Here is a 17,989-nt window from a genome sequence, read left to right on the forward strand (position 1 = left end):
GACATTGTTTCGTTCTGCTGTGCATGGGGTCGCTATGAGTCGGTTCCGACTCGATGGCACCTGACAACAACAATACAAGTCCTGGTCTGATGCTGCAGGTTAATCATCTGGACTGCAAGGTAGGTTTGAACCTCAAGGTCAGTTCAAGATCACCAGCCACTCCTTCGAAACCCTATATAGGGTCACTATGAGTCAGAACCAACTCGTCGGCACTTAACAACAATACAAACCCAAGGCAGTTTGATCCTTTTGCCATTTGTGGATTTATTTTTGGTGTGGTTTCACACTTGTTCTGAAGATAGAACCTTTGCAGTATTGACTTTGGAGCGCTCACTTTACAGATCTCCCTACTGCTGAGTTAGTAAAAGCACTACATTATCTCTGTGTTGTCAGTGTCACCTGTGGTTTTGACCCCTGGGTATTCTATCACTTTCTTATAAGCTGGGAATGAATCTTTAAAACATAGTTGTTATACAGGGGGCCTTCACAATGTTTGTAGAAAAATGAAAAGAAAAGATAATTGAGATTTCCCACAAATCATTTTTTTTTTTCCTTCAATTTTTTATTGTGCACTGAGTGAAAGTTTATAGGACAGGTCATGAGTTTTACATTCAACAATTCATACACTTCATTTCATCTCTATGATTCTAATCCCCTTACTTCCTCTATGTGTTTCTTTTTTCTACTCCTCCTTTTTAACCCCAACCCTGCTGAACTCTGTCCTTGGATATGTGCTGCCATTTTTAACTCTAATGGTTGTCTGCTCTATGGTGTGCATACCTCACTAGTATGGTTGCCCTGCTATAAACATACCTAACCATTGCTTGGCTGAAATGTGAGCCAAAGGGCAAGTTCAGTTCTAAATCTGAAGGGTGACCAAAGGCCATAGTCTCAGGGTTCCATCAGTCTGTATCTGACCAGTAAGTCTGGTCTTTTTTATGATTTTAAGTTTTGTTCCACATTCTCCCATTCGATTCAGGACCTTGATTCAGAGCAATTGATAGTGGTAGCCAGGCACCATAGAGTTCTTATGGTCTCAGCGTCATAGAGACTGATATCCTTGTGTTTAATTTCTTTCCTCTGTATAGGAGGAAAACAGTTGTACTCTAGATGGTCACTCATGAGCTTTTAAGATCTCAGTTGCTACTCAAAAAAGTTGGATGTAGAACATTTTCGTTGTGAACTATGTTATGCTATTTGAGCAGGGTGTCCCTTGAGAGCATGGCCAACTGACTCATTTCCTCAAGGTGTTTGGTAATATGTAAGAAGTCTTCATAACTCTGTACCTTGTTTGGTCCACCACATTCACGGATATGTTTGCAGCAAAGGTAAATGTCCCTATAAAAATATCCTCTGTCATAGCTTCATACAGTTAGGGGTAGACTCCTACACCCATTCACCTGTGTGTCTGTCTCTTTACCTACCCATTGTTATTGTTGTTAAAGTGAGTGCTATGGAGTTGGTTCCGACTCATTGCAATCCTGTATAGGGTTTTTGAGGCTTTAAATCTTCACAGGAGCAGAAAGCTCTCTCGCGGAGCAGCTGGTGGGCTCAGACTACAGACCTTGTGATTTGCAGTCCAGTGCTTATCATATGGAACCACTACGCTCCCTATCTACCCATGTTATTATTATAGTTATGTGCTATCGAGTCGGTTCCGACTCATAGCGACCCTGTATAGGGTTTCCAAGGATTATGCAAATAACAATATATACCTCAATTGCCTTTAACTCTTGCACCCCTCCATTATTCTTTTGCCAACCTCTGTCTCATTGTATATTGATTGACCTTTAATTCAAGTGAACATGTGTGTACACTGTAGCCAGAGAATTATTCCTCTTCCCTCCTACTGCTGATAACCATCAAAGAATATCTTGTTTGTATGAATATCATTTCTTGAAACCTCCTTGTATGTTGCACGGCATTTAGAAGGTGGTGTGAATTGTACGGTGTTTGCCATATTTCCAAAGATGGAATGGGAGTCTGTAATTTATTTTGAGGTAGGGGAGAAAGTTTTTTCTTTCTTTTTTTATTTAATTCTTTTTATTTTCTCAGTGAATTGGAGATGAAATTCCCTGCTGTAAATTGGAGGAGAAGGTGGTTAAGTGTGAGGGCTCTACGTGACTGGTAAAGGTTTTCAAGATTTGTTGTCTATGGTGGTACAATAGTTAAGTGCTCGGCTGCTAACTGAAACGTTGATTGTTTGAACCCACTCATCAGACAAAGACCCAATGGTGTACTCCTATAAAGATTATAGTCTAGAAAACTGTGTGGGCACTTATACTTTGTCACACGGGGTCATGTTGAAACACACTCAATGGTACTGACCAACATCAACACATATGAGGGATGGAATTGGCCAGAGGTAGCTGAAAGGATTGACTAGTAGCCTTAAAGACTCTACGTAAGCTGCTGATAATGAAGGTTTCATCTATATAGTTGAAAATGATATTTAGAAGCATAGATCTATAGTATAACTTGCCATTAAGCTCCATTTCCTGACTAATCAGCACTTCCACAGAAAGTAAAATCATTTTCCTTTGTGCTTGGGTACATGAGAACTACCCATGACCCAAGTCTGCCCTCTACTGGATCAGCGAGACACAGCTGCTTTCCCAGGTGAATGTGAAACCACAGGGCAATTTTTGTTGAGGGAGCATTAAGTCAGATTCCATTTTTCTACCAACTACCTTATATTTTGTTCATGACTCCAGCCTAGCTTTCTTGAATCAATTGTATTTCCAATAAACATGTTTTTTTGCTTGATTTAGCTGTGTGTGTTGCTGGGGGAATATCAACCTGGCTTTGCTGACCAACTTGTATCTCTTTTGGTTTTTCAGTTCCTGCGATGATAACATCCTATCCAAATACAACCCTGGCCACTCAGGGTCAAAAGAAGGAAATGAGTTGCACAGCTCATGGTGAGAAGCCCATCATAGTCCGCTGGGAGAAAGAGGACCGGATCATTAACCCCGAAATGGCCCGTTATCTCGTCTCCACCAAGGAGGTCGGGGAGGAAGTGATCTCCACTCTGCAGGTAAAACCATGAGCAACATGGTAGAACAGATTAATTTTGTTTGAAATATATGACCGTTCTTTCATATAAAACCAAACCCACCTCACTGCTGTTGACTGTTGAGTTGACTTCAACTCATAGTGACCATAGGGACTAGAACTGCCCTATAGGATTTCCAGGACTATGTTTTTATGGAAGCAGACTGCCACATCTTTCTTCCATGGAGCAGCTGGTAACTTTGAACCATCAACTATTCAGTTAGTAACTGAGCACTTAAACACTGTACCACCAGGGCACACACACACATGCGTATACACATATATTTATGTATTTATATAACCGCATGATAAATAGCAAATAACCCATAACCTTCTGGAGCTTATATGCAACACCATTTCTCTCCCCCTCATAAGAGATCACTGCGCAATCTCCAAAAAAGAGTGCTTTATCGTAAGTGTTATTAAGAGTAAGATTATTAGGAACACAGCAGGGAAACAGTCTTTTAATGGCATTTAATTCTGAAAGAATGATGACCGGTGCTGTGTTCATGTTTTAACTTCCTGTGGAAAGAAAACTCAAAAAGACTTTGAGACAAAACAATATTATAATGAAAAAGATCTTGTTTCTCTAGAATATTCCAATATAAAAATCTTGTTATTAATAGAGGATCATAAAAGCTAATATTTTTATTCTTGCTCTCTCTCTCTCAGCATTGTTGGTCATTAACTGAGCACTGCTTTTAGTATGAGGGAGGAATGGTGCTATATAAAGTCCCCCCAAAAAAGTAAAAAAAGACCCTGTATTTGAAACATTTATATTAATTCTCCAGTAATGGTCCTTCTAGAACAGAACTCTAATAAAGGTCCTGTTGGACTGGCCCCTCTCTGTAGTATTTATAGATATTTCCTTATACTGCTAGCTTTTGATGCTTTAAAGGTACGCTATGGGGAGAAAAATTATGTGGGGTACATATCAACCTGGTCATGACATCTTACGGTGGTGGTTGCATGCCATCAAGTCAGTTCTGACTTTATATGTTTCGACTTTAATGATTTCTGAGGCTATAAATCTTTATGGAAGCAGAAAGCCTCATCTTTCTCCCACAGAGCAGCTGGTGGATTCAAACTGCTGACCTTGTGGTTAACAGCCCAACGCATACCCCACTATGCTACCTGAGATCATTATGGAATCTTATACTGCAGACATAAAGGTCACTCTAATTTAATGAGCTGACAGCTCACATTGATAATGTATATTGAACTGATTGATGTATCTGCCCATTTCTGACTATACCGACATATTTTTTTTCTAAAGATGTATGTGTGTGTATGTGTGTGTTTGTGTATCTGTGTTCGTGAGTATATATATGTGCTTTGGGTAGAAGGAAGGATGAAAGAGTAGAGAAAAGATTTTTTCAGTTCAAAGCCATTTTAGTTGTTCTCTCGCTCCCTGCTATTGAATACAGTGAATTCTTTTTTATTTTTCATGTGCAGATTCTGCCAACAGTAAGAGAAGATTCAGGCTTCTTTTCCTGCCATGCTATCAACTCCTATGGGGAGGATCGAGGAATAATTCAACTCACAGTGCAAGGTAGGCAGAGGGCAGCAGAAGGAGAAAGCACAGCTCTTTCAGTATAGTAAGCGAGTGAATGTTCTCAGGCCTCTGTGTTTTTGAAAGCTCAGAAAATTTTGCACACATATGAAGTCACTATTTCTCAGTATTTTGCAGTGCTGTTGATTGTATCAAATTACAAGTTCAAACACAGGGATCTCACCATTAAACAAACTAAGGCAAATGCTATGTGGCCTTCGTGCTGAAGGCACTGAAGTGAAATATTGCATCCTCTTTCATCAATTGTAGAAATCATTGAGCCAGTCAAAATGAAAATAACACTTGGGACAAAATACTACTTGAGTTTTAGATTCCACCTAGAATGTCGTTGTTAAGTGCCATCGAGTCAGTTGTAACTCATAGCAACCTTGTATTGGATTTTTTAGATGGATTGGAACCGCTGACCTTGCAGTTTGTAATCCAGTGTTTATCCTACAGCACCATATCAAGACTCCTTGAATGTTGGCATTTGTGACCCAGTTCTGCAAGTGTTATAAAAATAGTAACTTGGTGAAAAGTAGAACCATTGTTTTCTTTGTACAATGTGATTAAATCATCTGTCCTTGCCTAATGCCAATAAACCTTTGGTGACTCATACCTCAGCATTTCAACTTTCATCTGGTGTCTAAAGTAACCCTGGGTCTCTCTGTTGGTTGCACAGAGCCCCCCGACCCTCCTGAAATTGAGATCAAAGATGTGAAAGCTCGCACAATTACCCTCAGGTGGACCATGGGCTTCGATGGAAACAGCCCCATCACGGGCTATGATATTGAATGCAAAAATAAATCAGGTAAGTCCTTTATTTTCTCCAGCATGAGTCACCCCCAAAGCCTTTCCTACCCTGCCCCGGCCCCAGTCTTCTTTCATTTTAACTATGAGAATAAACCTTGATCCATGGAAGCTTGGAGCGCACCCTTCTTGCCAGACTGTTCCCTTTGTGGGGTATAGAGTTGAGTTTGAGAAACACTTTTATGTTTATTCTCCCCGTCTTGGTTGGCCACCCTGAGCTGCCCCAGACCCTAGCCAGGCTTCCTGTCACCCACGCTGAAATTTTCACCACTGACTGTGACGTGGACAGCTGCTGACAGATAGAAGCCACTGTCATTATTTTTCCCACCTCCTCCTTCTTCCCTTCCAATCTTTCCCAGTCAGTGGCTGCTCTCAAGACTAAACCTGTGTCCAGAGCTCTAGCTCAGGCTGTGCTTGGCCTCTCTATGGTGGTAGCTCTGGGCTGTGGGATCACCAACTCCTTCATAGTTTTTGCAAAGAAGAGCTGTTCCTGGTTGAGACTAGGTACTAACTGTGTAACCACCTTACTGAAATGCCACAAAGGACAGACCAGTGGCTCTTAGTACTACCGGGCTGACTCTGGTCAAGTCAACAGAGAGCTCATAATTAAAGATGAATCATCTGGCAGGACCACTCTACATGTGTGTCCTTTCATTGTCTTAACAGGTAAATGCCAGGGCCATTTCTAGCTTTAGGATCCATTAAGCCGAGGGAGAGGTCGCACCTGTGGCCTCGAGTCAGAATTTTTACCCTGTGTCTTAAAAGATATGATGAATTAGGGCATCATCAGCACGTGAAGGGTTAATAAAAGTCTTACAGGTCATGAAGTAGCCTGATTTCCGCTATCTGGGGCACAGGATGTTATTTCAGATTACACTGTCATGACCTATTTGGTATTGTTTAAGATGAAGCTGTAGTAAAATATTAAACTCAAGGTAGCTTGAAAGGCAGGCTAAGAGGAGGGAATATTTTAACAGAAGCATGCCAGGGACAGCCAGAAAATGCAGGAAAGGGCATTATAAAGGAGCAATCTGAAATGGATATTAAGGAGTTTGGGAAAATAATGTTTTCATTAAAAAAAAAAAAAAAGCTAAAATGAATAGAGAGAAATGCTGTTAACTGATGGTACATGGTGGGGATTATAATCATTGTAATGAAACGAAGTGTATGATTTCTTGAACATAAAACTGATGATCTGCCCTGTAAACTTTCACTCAATTCACAATAAATACTTAAAAGAAAAAGAACATCAAAAGACAGAGGAAAATAAAAAAGAAAGTAATGTTTTCAGATAAAATGAGAATATAGAGAATTAAGATTGAGTGGTTTAAGAAATAGAGCTTACGACTTGTCATAACTGGCTTGATTGGAAATGGATGTAGGAGAAAAAAAAAAAAAAAAAGGTAACTCAGTTTATTTGCCCTGAGTTTCCTCTGCTGTTATTTTAGCTGCCATGGAATTGGTCTTCTACAGATGGGAACCCCATGCTCAACAAACTAAAATCCTGCCTGGCTCTGTACCATCCTCATGATGGATGGGCTGCTGTGATTCACAGTGTTTTCATGGGCTGATTTTTGGAAGGAGATCACCAGGCCTTTCTTCTTAGGCTTTTAGTCTGAAAGCTCCTCTCAGACTTGTTAAACAGCATAGTGGCACACAAGCCTCCTCTGTCAGAGAGGTGGTGGCTACTCATTAGGTGCATTGCTCTGAAATTAAACCTAGGTCTACCACATGGGAAAATGGCAGCATCAGTGGGCTCAAGCGTGGCAACAATTATGAGGTTGGCCCAGGACCGGGCAGTGTTTCATTCTGTTATGCATAGGTTTGCTATTAGTTGGTACCAACTCGATGGCATCCAATATTAACAATAACAACTACATGGCAAACAACAGTTGTACCACTCAGTCACCACTGTCCCCAATAACCAATCCAAACCCACTGCCATCAAATTGATTTTTGACTCAGAACAACCTTACATGGTGCTCCTAAGACTATTACATCTTTGTAAGAGCCAGCAGACAGCCTCATCTTTGTCCTTAGGAGTGACTGGTGGCCTGGCACCACCAAGACTAGAGGACCAGAAATTAAGTGGTGGATGTAAAGGTCCATGAGCATGTCACAGGGAAGTCTGGGGAAAGAGTCCAGCTGCTGTAAGACGCTCTACCACTAGGATGTGTGCAGGTCTGACCAGACCCAGCATCCAAGGCCCATGCAACTGAGGCACAATTACCAGGGAGCAAGACACTGCCAACCTACACATGGCATCTTTTAGAGACTAGAAAGAATAGGCTTCTGATGCGCTAAAGGGGACATTGTCTTTGTTCTAATGAAATGAGGTCTGGATGGAGCCAAAAGTGAAAAGCTTTGAAGTGCAGATTTTGAAGTAAAAGAAACAAACATTTTTTAGTTGAGGGAGAAACATTCATTGTTTCAACCCTACTTACCTTTTCTGCTTCCTACAAACCTACAGATGTATCAAGAGACTTCTAGTAAGCTATTGAACATGAAGAGTCCCTGGGTGGCTCAAGCAATTAACACATTCACCTGCTAACTGAAAAGTTGACAATTTGAGTCTACCCAGAAGTTCTTCAGAAGAACGGTCTGGTGATCTACTTCTGAAAGATCAGCCATTGAAAACCAAACAAGCACAATTCTACTCTAAAGCACATGGGATTACCATGAGTTGGAATTGACTTCGAAGCAACATTTTGTTTTTTTCTCTAAATTGAAAATGACCCCCTCGATCTTGGTAGAGATTGAGTTGGTGGCAGCAATGAGCTTCCAGGAGAAACACTGGCAGGCATCATGAGAAAGCCTGGCAGAGTCATCAGAGGTGGGAGAACCTCGTCAGTCTTGTTTGCTGAACTGGGTCAATCCACCCTCATCTACAGAGGAGAGCTCTGTGAAATAGACATTGATTCTAAAGGCAATGGTGTCACCAATATCAGCTCTGTTAGAGTACTAGATTGAAAGTGAAGACTGGGGCCACCACTGAATTAGACTTGACAGTGAACAGAGAGAAAGTGACATTGACTAGAACACCAACACACAGATCAGAAGTGTCGTCATCAATGGCTGAATCGAGACTTGGTCACTGCCTTACCATAACTCTCAGAGCCCTGTTTCCATTTAACAGACATGTGTTGAGAGACATGCATGTGGCAAATATAAATGCTTTGGGGACCAGTACTAACAAAAACTGATCTCTGTCCTAAGGCTGTTATGGTAACACAGAGCATTTGCAAAAACCAAACCAATTGCCATGGAGTTGATACCATGTGTATGTCAGAGCAAAACTGGACTCCATAGAGTTTTCCAGGACTGATTTTCAGAAGTAGTTCACGGGGCCTTTTTTTCTGATGTAAACCAGCATCCTTTCACTTAGCAATCAAGTACAAACCATTTGAGCCACGTAGGTAAATTCAGAGCAGTTCCTAGAGCATTATTATTAGGAAAGTCCATGGTCTACATCATGAAGGCAGGAATGAGAGATTTTCATGGAGAGATTGCTCTGGATGCTCCAAGCCTGAAGCATCTCTTGGCTTCCCAGGATCAGACCCTGGACACGGTGCCCAGTTTTGGCTCACTCTGGCCTGGTGAAGCCCGATGTGACCATATAGGCAACAAGAGAAAAGAGAAGAGGAATACTTATGTCCTGCTATGCAGTGGATCAGCACTGGACTGCGAATCACAAGGTTAGCAGTTCAAAACCACCAGCTGTTCCTCAATAATCCTATATAGGGTTGCTATGAGTCGGAACCAACTTGACAGCACTTAACAACAACAACAACAATGCCCCTGGCCCAGCCTGTATAGTCTTCTAGAAGCACTGGATTGAGACCTTTCTCCTTCGGCTTTGACTGGGGCTCAATAATCCTGATGGTAATCCATCTTGGCCGATAAAGGTGTAGTTGTTCTTGTTGTTGTTACTAAGTGCTGTTGAATCAGTTCTGACTCATAGCAACCCGGTAGAGGGTTTCCAAGGAGTGGCTGGTGAGTTTGAACTGTCAACCTTGTGGTTCAAACCAACCTTGCAGTCCAGTTCTTTATCCCACAGCACCATACCTGCACACGTAGATAACCCTTAAATAAAATGTGCCACTACTTTCACATGAATCACCCACCTCCGAGCAATAGGAATGCCTACCCAGCTATAAACATCCCATCTAGCAGGGCTGACGTGAGTACTAAAGCTGATTGAAAAATTGAAAAACGTATTGTGTTTACATACAACGTTCTTAAGTACCTTTGAGTCCATTCTGACTCATAGCAACCCTGGACAGGGTTTCTGAGGAGCAGCTGGTGGGTTTGAACTGCTGACCTGTGGTTCACAGTCCAGTGCCCATCCTTCAACACCACACCAGGAGTCACACTGTAGGCTAAGTAAATGGATGATATCACTATCATACCAGTGGATAACACACTTGATTGGTAACAGAAAGATTGGTGGTTCCAGTTCAACAAGAGGCATCTCAGAAAAAAGACCTGGTGATCTACTTCTAAAAAATCAGCCAGGGAAACCTTACAGAGCACAATTCTACTCTGACACACATGGGGTCACTATGATTCAGAATCGATGTCATCTGGTTTTGAAGAATCCCAACTGCTAGATAGGTAGGATTATCACCACAAAAGAAATGAAGAAGCAAAGACTTGAAGTGACTTATGCAGAGTCACCGTGCTAGGACATAGCAAGCTAAGAGTCAATATAGATAGGTCTTGTCCCTGAACTGACCCTCAGGACATAGATTGATTGTGGTCAAGAAATTAGTAGTATAAGATGGGCTAGACTCTAGAACTCAGAAATAGTGAGCTTCTATGAAAGTTTGACTTACCTTGAAAGCCCTCAATAACTCATTTGGGAGAGGACAGAACAGGTGTCTCTACTGGATGATGCTAATTATAAGTAAACAGAAGTAATAAAACAACAATGGACTTATTCTATGTGCCAAGCACAGAGCTAGGTGATCGACCTGTGACTGTCATTGGCACATGAAAGCAAATGACTTTCCTAAGGTCAGCAGCTGGAAAGTGATTTTGTCATGAACAAGAATGACCTGAAACTGGCTATTCTGCTACAGAAAAAGAAGGCCAGGCACATGTAAGAGTCATTCAACAATTTCTGCCCAGGAAGCATAACTTAAAACTCAACAGATCCCACTCTAAACACATCTTGACCCCATTATTATCTTGCAGAAAGGAACTTCACTATCGAGTCCTCATCTTCCCTCAGTCCTAGAAATCTCACTTCCACTGTGATCCCACTTACTACATACCTGGACTCCTGTCACAGCTATGCCCACAGGAACTCTGCAAAGGTCAATGGTGGCAGCAGTGGTGTGTCATTGAGCCAGTTCTGACTCATAGCGACCCTGTATAGGGTTCCCGAGACTGTAAATCTTTATGGGTGCAGAAAACTTCATCTTTCTCCCGTGGAATGACTGGTAGATTCAAACTGCTGACCTTTTGGTTAGCAGCCCAATGTGTAACTACTATGTTACCAGGGCTCCGTAGAAAGATCTATTGTTGCTGTTGTTAGGTGCCATCGAGTTGGCACCGACTCATAACGACCTTATGCACAGCAGAATGAAACAATGTCCGATCCTGGGCCATCCTCACTACTGTTGTCACACTTGAGTCCATCGATGCTGCCACCTGGCCAATCTATCTAGTTGGGGGTCTTTCTCTTTTTCTCTGACCAAACATGATATCCTTAAGAAACATGATATCCTTTTCCAGCAACTGGTCCCTCCTGACAATATGTCCAAAGTATGACAGAAGAAATTTGTCCATCTTGGCCTCTAAGGAGCTCTCTGGCTACACTTCTTCCAAAACAGATCTATTGGTTCTTTTGGCAGCCCATGACAATTTTGGTATTCTCCTCCAACACCGTAATTCAAAGGCATCAATTCTTCTATGGTCTTCCTTATTCACTGTCCAGCTTTCACATGCATATGAGGTTATTGAAAATACCATGGCTTGGGTTAGGTGCACCTAAGTCCTCAAGCTGACATCTTTGCTCTTCAAAGAAAGATCTATAGTGATGTCATTTTCACCAGGAAGCCCAGGGCAGCAGGAAGCTTCTGAGATAGAGGAGACCCCAGTTCCTTCCCAGCCGAACAGCTCTTGCAGGGTCAGGTATCCAGGGCACACAACAGACTCTCCAGTGCCCTTAAAGAGTGACTGTAAGACATTCAATTCTGCACAACACACAATTCTGCACAACTGTTACACAAAAGAGTCCCTTGTTTAAAATAACAATAGTAAACGCTCAAATGTGCAAGGCACTGTTTCAGTTACTTTCAATGTATCAAACTCTTGTGCTACTCACAGCAGCTTGGTAAGACTGAAAGTGTGATTAGTTTTATTTTACAGATGAGGAACTGAGGCATAGAGATCTTGGGTGACAGAGCCTCTAAGTGGTGGAACCCATGTTCTTGTCCACTGTGACTTGGCTTCTCAGGTGACGAGTCATGGATACAACAAATGAACACCATGTGTTTGGGTCACTTAGCATAGTAGTGAAGTTACTTAAAAACTAACAAATGGCATAGTAACCTAAAATGACCTATTTGTAACTTCCATCTAAACAATGACAATCCTTTACATTTATACATAACAAACACGCATACATTACTCCCAGGGATTCTGAGCACCTCAGAAAAGGATAGTGTAGTACATCCTTGGATTGGAGCAAGAGACAGGTAATGGAATATTTATTGTTGTTGATGATTTTTTTGCTTATAGTTGTTACTGAGTAGCACTTTGACTTACAGTGACCCATGTGACAGAATAGAATTGCCTGGTAGGGTTTTCTTGGCTATAATATTTGTAGACTAGCAGCCAAGTGCATGCCCGTTGTCCTACCCAGGCTCCCTACTATTCCTCTACCCCTGACTCAGTGGTTAAGTGTTCAACTAGCCAAACATTGGTGGTTCTAACCCATCCAGGATCACCTTCCAAGACAGACCTGGTGATCTGTTTTCAAAAGGTCACTGGCTTGAATGCCTATGGAGGCGTTTTACTCTGGCGCACATGGGCCCACCAGGACACCAAATCTACTTGATGACAATTGACAACAACAAATCACTATCTTCCCCCAGGAAACAAGAGTCAAGAAAAGGGAGGACAGCAAAAGGGTCGTTAGAAGACAGGGAGGATTTTGAGAGAGAATTAAAGCCATCACAAGAAGGAAATCCTATTGTTGGCAAGTTCCCCTCAAGGCACCTGGTCAGGAACAGACATCAAAGTCCAGAACCAATTGTCAGGTAGATGGGCAGGTGTACAAAGAGAGACAAAGGACCCCTTTTGTGTGTCTACCCAGGCATTGACATCGTTGAACCCCCCTCAGCATCCTCACCATTAGTTATTAGTTGTTTCTAAAATTGTGTATCTGTAAATGAGAGATCAAGATTCGGACCCAGTTAGGTGATTGCTTGCAGCTCCTTGAATTGGTGTGGGAGACCATGGGCTTGACAGTGCTCTGTGGGAGCCAGGTTTTCTTTTGAATGTTGAGAGTTTCTTTAATTGGGTAACAAAGTTTGGTGGTTAAGAAGAAGTTGTTGTTGTTTTTGTTGATTGCTGTTGAGTTTGGTGCCACACAAAGCAGCCATTATACTTCATATGCAGGAGGGTCAGAAATTGTTTTGCTTTTTCATGAAAGCCCAATTCCTCTGCTTTCCTTGATGTTAGAAAAGCAGAGCAAAATAAAACAAAGCATAATAGCAATAGTAACAATAATAACCTACCTTGTATGCCCAATAAGGAGGCACCTCTTCCCCACTCATATTTTGAGTGCCTTCCAACTTCATGGGCTCATCTTCCAATACTATACCTAATAATGTTTCACTGCTATTCGTAAGATTTTCAGTGATGAGCCATTCAGAAGTGACCGGCCTCTCCTTCATCCTAGTCTGTCTTAGTTTGGAAACTCAGCTGAAGTCTCTCCACCAGGGATGACCCTGCTGATATTGAAAATACCTGTAACATAGCTGCCAGAGTCATAGCAACCCACAAGCCACCATAGTGTGACAAACTGACAAGTGATGAATATCACACATCTATAAAAAGGATAAAATAATTGTTCAGACCGTACACATAGGATATAGTGAATTCTAAAAGCATTGGACTTCTCACCTCAAGGTCAGCAGTTCAAAACCACTAGTCACTCCTCAAAAACCCTATCTGGGGTTGCTATGAGTCGAAACTAACTTGATGGCACTTAGCAATAACAACGAATCATGTAGTCTGATCAAAAGAAATAGAAGGAAATAATTCTACTCCTAGCCATAATCTTAATCCCCTCTCCTTGTGTGTTACTTACATTGTCCCACTCTTGCCATTGCCCTGCCATTACTGAAGAGGGCTCCATGGAAGGGGTGATTGCTGAGGTGTGGAGCATCAAATCAGTTGCCATCTAGTCATTTCAGACTCATGATGCCCCTATGTGGCCAAAATAGAACTGTGCTCCATAGGACTTTCATGGATGTTACATTTTAGAAGTCGATCACTCGACCTTTCTTTCAAGATTCCCTGAGTAGACTTGAACATCCACCAAGAATATAGTTAGTAGATGAACATCTTAGCCACCTTGGTTGGTGGTGTGCCATCAAGTCAGTTATGACTCATAGCGACCCTAACTATAAATCTTTATGGGAGCAGAAAGCCTCATCTGTCTCCTGCAGAACAGCAGGTAGTCTCAAACTGCTGACCTTGAGGTTAGCAGCCCGACTTATAACCACTACAGTATTTTGGAAAAAGACAGTTAATGTGAACTTTGTGTCACTGAGTTACTTTTAAGATTTTTTTTTTTTTCACATATAGGCCTGGTTAAAGACACCCCTGTATGGGACTATATCCTTTCTACCATAAAGGAAGGAAGGAAAGGAAAGAGGCAGGAAGGTGGGGAGAGAGGGAGGGAGGAAAAAAGGAAGACAAGGGAGAGGATAGAAGGGACAGATGGTTGGATGAAGGAAAGAATCAAGGAATTAACTGAGTAGTGGATGGATGGAAGGAAGGAAGGAAGAAGAAATTCTGCAAATTTAGAGGTTTGAATTTATTCTTCTGTTCTTTCAGCTTGAGAAATACTAAACGTGTTCTTTCCTTTTGTTTGTTGTTCGACCATGCTTATAAATAACATGGCCATAATGTCATGACACATAAATTGGTGAAGTGTTCCATATTTGTTTTTTTGGAGTCCTGGGTTGGCAGTGTAGGGTAAGCAAATCCACCACCTGCTCCTCGGAAACTTTATACAGGGTCACTACGACTCAGAACCAACTCAATGACACTTAATAAAACTATTGGCATTTGTGAAACCACTTCTTCACTCACCGTATAAGAATTCTCTGTATTTATAAACTCTTCCATCAAGCTCCCCAGTGGTAGGGCTGTGTTTGAGTCCCCAGCACCTTACACAGTATCTGGCATATAGAGAATGTTCAGTATATGTTTGTTGTCCCTGAATTTATAAGGAACTGAGATGACAGAATGGTCTTTATTTCCAGTATCATCCTCAAACACATTAACTGATAGGCTTTATTGTGGGGGGGGGGGGGTGCTTCAAAAAGCTCATGGAAAAATTCTATTATTTTTCAATTCTACTTTTCTACAAACTTTTTGAAGCCCCCTTATATATCCAAAGCAAGAAAACTCATCTATTAAGATGATTATAAACAGGTTTCAGCCCTGTCTGGACTTCAGCAGCACTGATCCCCCTTTTGCCCCAACTGACTCAGAGTAGACACAGATCCGTACCATTGCTAGTCCTTGGGAGCCTCCGCATCCTTTTCGGTCCCTTTCATACAGCCCACACATTGATAAATAAACCCCTTGCTAAGCTTTGTACAAGTATGATTATCAACTCTTCTTAAGGTTGTACATTTTCTCTGTATATCTAAAACCATCATCCATGTCTTCTATCGGTGGTGGTGGTGGTGGTGGTTATGTGCTGTGCCCCCGTTGTTTCCTACTCATAGCAACCCTGTATAGGGTTTCTGAGGCTGTACATCTTTATGGGAGCAGAAAGCTTCATCTTTCTCCTGCAGAATGGCTGGTAGTTTCAAACTGCTGACCTTGAGGTAAGCAGCCTGACTCATAACCACTGTACTAGCAGAGCTCCTTACCTCTTCCATTACGCCAGATAAATTTCCCAAAGATTTTATTCCTCATCCTTTCTATTTGGATCCTTCCAAAATACACTCTATTCGTAGTTTTTCCTTCAGGATTTTGGATTTGCTAGCCTACATTTTTGTGTGATTTACTCCTAAGAAGTATCTTTGTTCAGTATATGGCATATTCTTCCCAGTTACATTTAAAAGTTTCATTCCATCCTACCAAGTCCCAAGACCTCAATGTGTCTTAAAAGTTCAGTGTCAGTATCCTCAAGCATCCTGTGTTTATAACCCATGATCTGCCTGCTTGACCATTACCATGGGTGATCAAATACCACACGTTGAGTCCATTTTCCAAGTCTAGTGTCATGGCTAGTCACTTCCTGATTTTTACTTCCTCTTCTGTGTTATATCATCTGCCAGAGTAGATTTAAGTAGGATAACACATTATTTCTTGTCTTTTTGATGTGAAGCTAAATATCCATCCTATGGTGTTTTAAACCATATGCTCAAAATCATGATCATTTATCCTTTTCTTCCAAAATTCAGTCATTACAAGAAAGAAACCATGAAAACATGGCCTCTTCTTCAATGACCTTTGGCTTGCATTCCCACATTTTCCTTTCTTGATCCTTCCACACAAGATATTCATACTTACTTGAATTCATGAGAGATGGAGAACATTAAAATGCTTCTCCAAGTTCTTAGCCAAGCCCAGACACATCGTCCAGTGAAGACAATTGTCTTCACTGGTACTCCCAGTTCCAGAAACTTCCATACAACCCTGGGCAGAGTTATCACACACTACAAGCAATCTCCTCCTAGGACTAGTAAGCATGTTTCTCTGCATCTTTCAATGTCTTCTCCCCCATCCACCCCTCATTCCCCCAGCCTTGTCCTCAGCATACTCTCTAGTAGGTCTGACTTTGGTTTGGGTTTTTTTTTAATTTTTTTTTTTAACAAGGCTCATACTTATGTGTGCTCTATGGGTACAAAAATGTCTCCCTTATTTTGCCTTTTATTGACTCACTTCTTCTCCTCTATCTTTGGATTTTTTTCTGTGTCATGCTCTTCCTCCTTCAGTCTTCTTGACTCTGATGATATTTTCTCTCTTAGCAGGAATATCAAATTGTCCATGTCAATTATACTTCATTCCCAATGATAAATTAGAGCATTCAAAGACAGTCCTTAAGCCACATGTTTTTTCTACAAGTCCAGAAAATACTTTGCATTTATGATTACCTTTAAACTTAAGTACTCATTGTTGGGGGGTGAAAGGGGAATAGGATTATAATAAGAACTTGATGTCTGTCTGACTGCTTTTCATTTATTCATCTGTGTCTTAAACATGCATTTACTTTTTGTCTACTATGTACCAGGTTCCGTGCTAGCACTGGGGGTACAGTATTGAGCACACCAGCATGGTTCCTGCCCTGACAGGGTTCAAATCCACAGGAAATACAGAATCCCACTGAAGTATAAGTACGATCAGTATCTTGGAGGAGAACTCTGGGGAGTGTGGGGGCTGTAAGCATTGCCTCTGTTCTCTTTCTCAGCAGTCTCTTTGTTCTTCTGTAAGAATAAACAGTACCTCTTGACCATATTCTTTGTATCAAAGCAGTCCAGAGAAACTAAGGTCATTCAGCTGATTCTATATGTGTAGTGGATAACAAATCCTACTTCACATGCAGACTGTGTCCTATACAATCCTTACCATTGCTTCCCTGGTTAGTCCAGACCTCGGCTGCTAGCACAGCATTTTCCCTCCCAATCCCATTCCCCTGACTCGGTCATCAGGCACTGGCTCCTTTTCTCTTACCCCTATTTATGCAGCATCAGGTTAGTGGGTGCTGGCTTATTTTCTTCTCTCATCCCCATTCACGTGGGCTGGGACATCAGTCACCTCTCCCTTTCATCCCATCCCCATTTACCCAGCGCTGGGTCAGTGGGTACCAGCCCCTTCTCTGTTCCCTAGGTTCAATAATCTGTTGAAACAACTTAATCACTTCAAGGAAGGGGCTAGCTTTAATCTAGAAAAAAAACAGTGTACAAATATATAGGATGAGGTTTCTGAGGAACCTAAACAAAGACCGTCTCTGTCCCATGAATGCACTTACCCTCCTGTGAGGTAAGTCAAAATATTGACTAAGAGTGTTCAGTTTTACCACCAAAGAGCTTCCATCTTCTCAGCCCTTTTTGGGCCTTACCACATGGCCAAGAGAGATGCCATCATACTGTGAGACCTCGTCAATATTGGGCCTTCAGTTCCCCCATGGTCTAGTCAGCCCCATCTCATTGACTTCACATGCATTACTGCTATTAGGGCCAGGATCAAAGGTCAAATTGCTTACTGCAAGGTGCTTCCCCACCTTGCACCCCTTCAACCAGCAAGTGCTCGGGACTTGTTCTGTGTCGGGGACCCGCCTCGACATAGGGGTTCGGTTCACGAGGAGAGGATACC

General features: G+C 41.8%; 1 protein-coding gene across 1 annotated transcript in view; it reads left to right on the top strand.

The window, feature by feature from the left end:
* DSCAM (Down syndrome cell adhesion molecule) overlaps positions 1 to 17,989 on the top strand; it is an 888,132-nt gene that overhangs the window by 641,271 nt on the left and 228,872 nt on the right. The window contains exons 16-18 of the mRNA XM_006870860.1: positions 2,841 to 3,037; positions 4,510 to 4,606; positions 5,289 to 5,417. Coding sequence (XP_006870922.1) covers positions 2,841 to 3,037; positions 4,510 to 4,606; positions 5,289 to 5,417 — 423 coding nt within the window. The remainder of the gene's footprint in view (positions 1 to 2,840; positions 3,038 to 4,509; positions 4,607 to 5,288; positions 5,418 to 17,989) is intronic.

Source organism: Chrysochloris asiatica, unplaced genomic scaffold (genome assembly GCF_000296735.1).
Source record: "Chrysochloris asiatica unplaced genomic scaffold, ChrAsi1.0 scaffold00154, whole genome shotgun sequence".
Taxonomy (NCBI): domain Eukaryota; kingdom Metazoa; phylum Chordata; class Mammalia; order Afrosoricida; family Chrysochloridae; genus Chrysochloris; species Chrysochloris asiatica.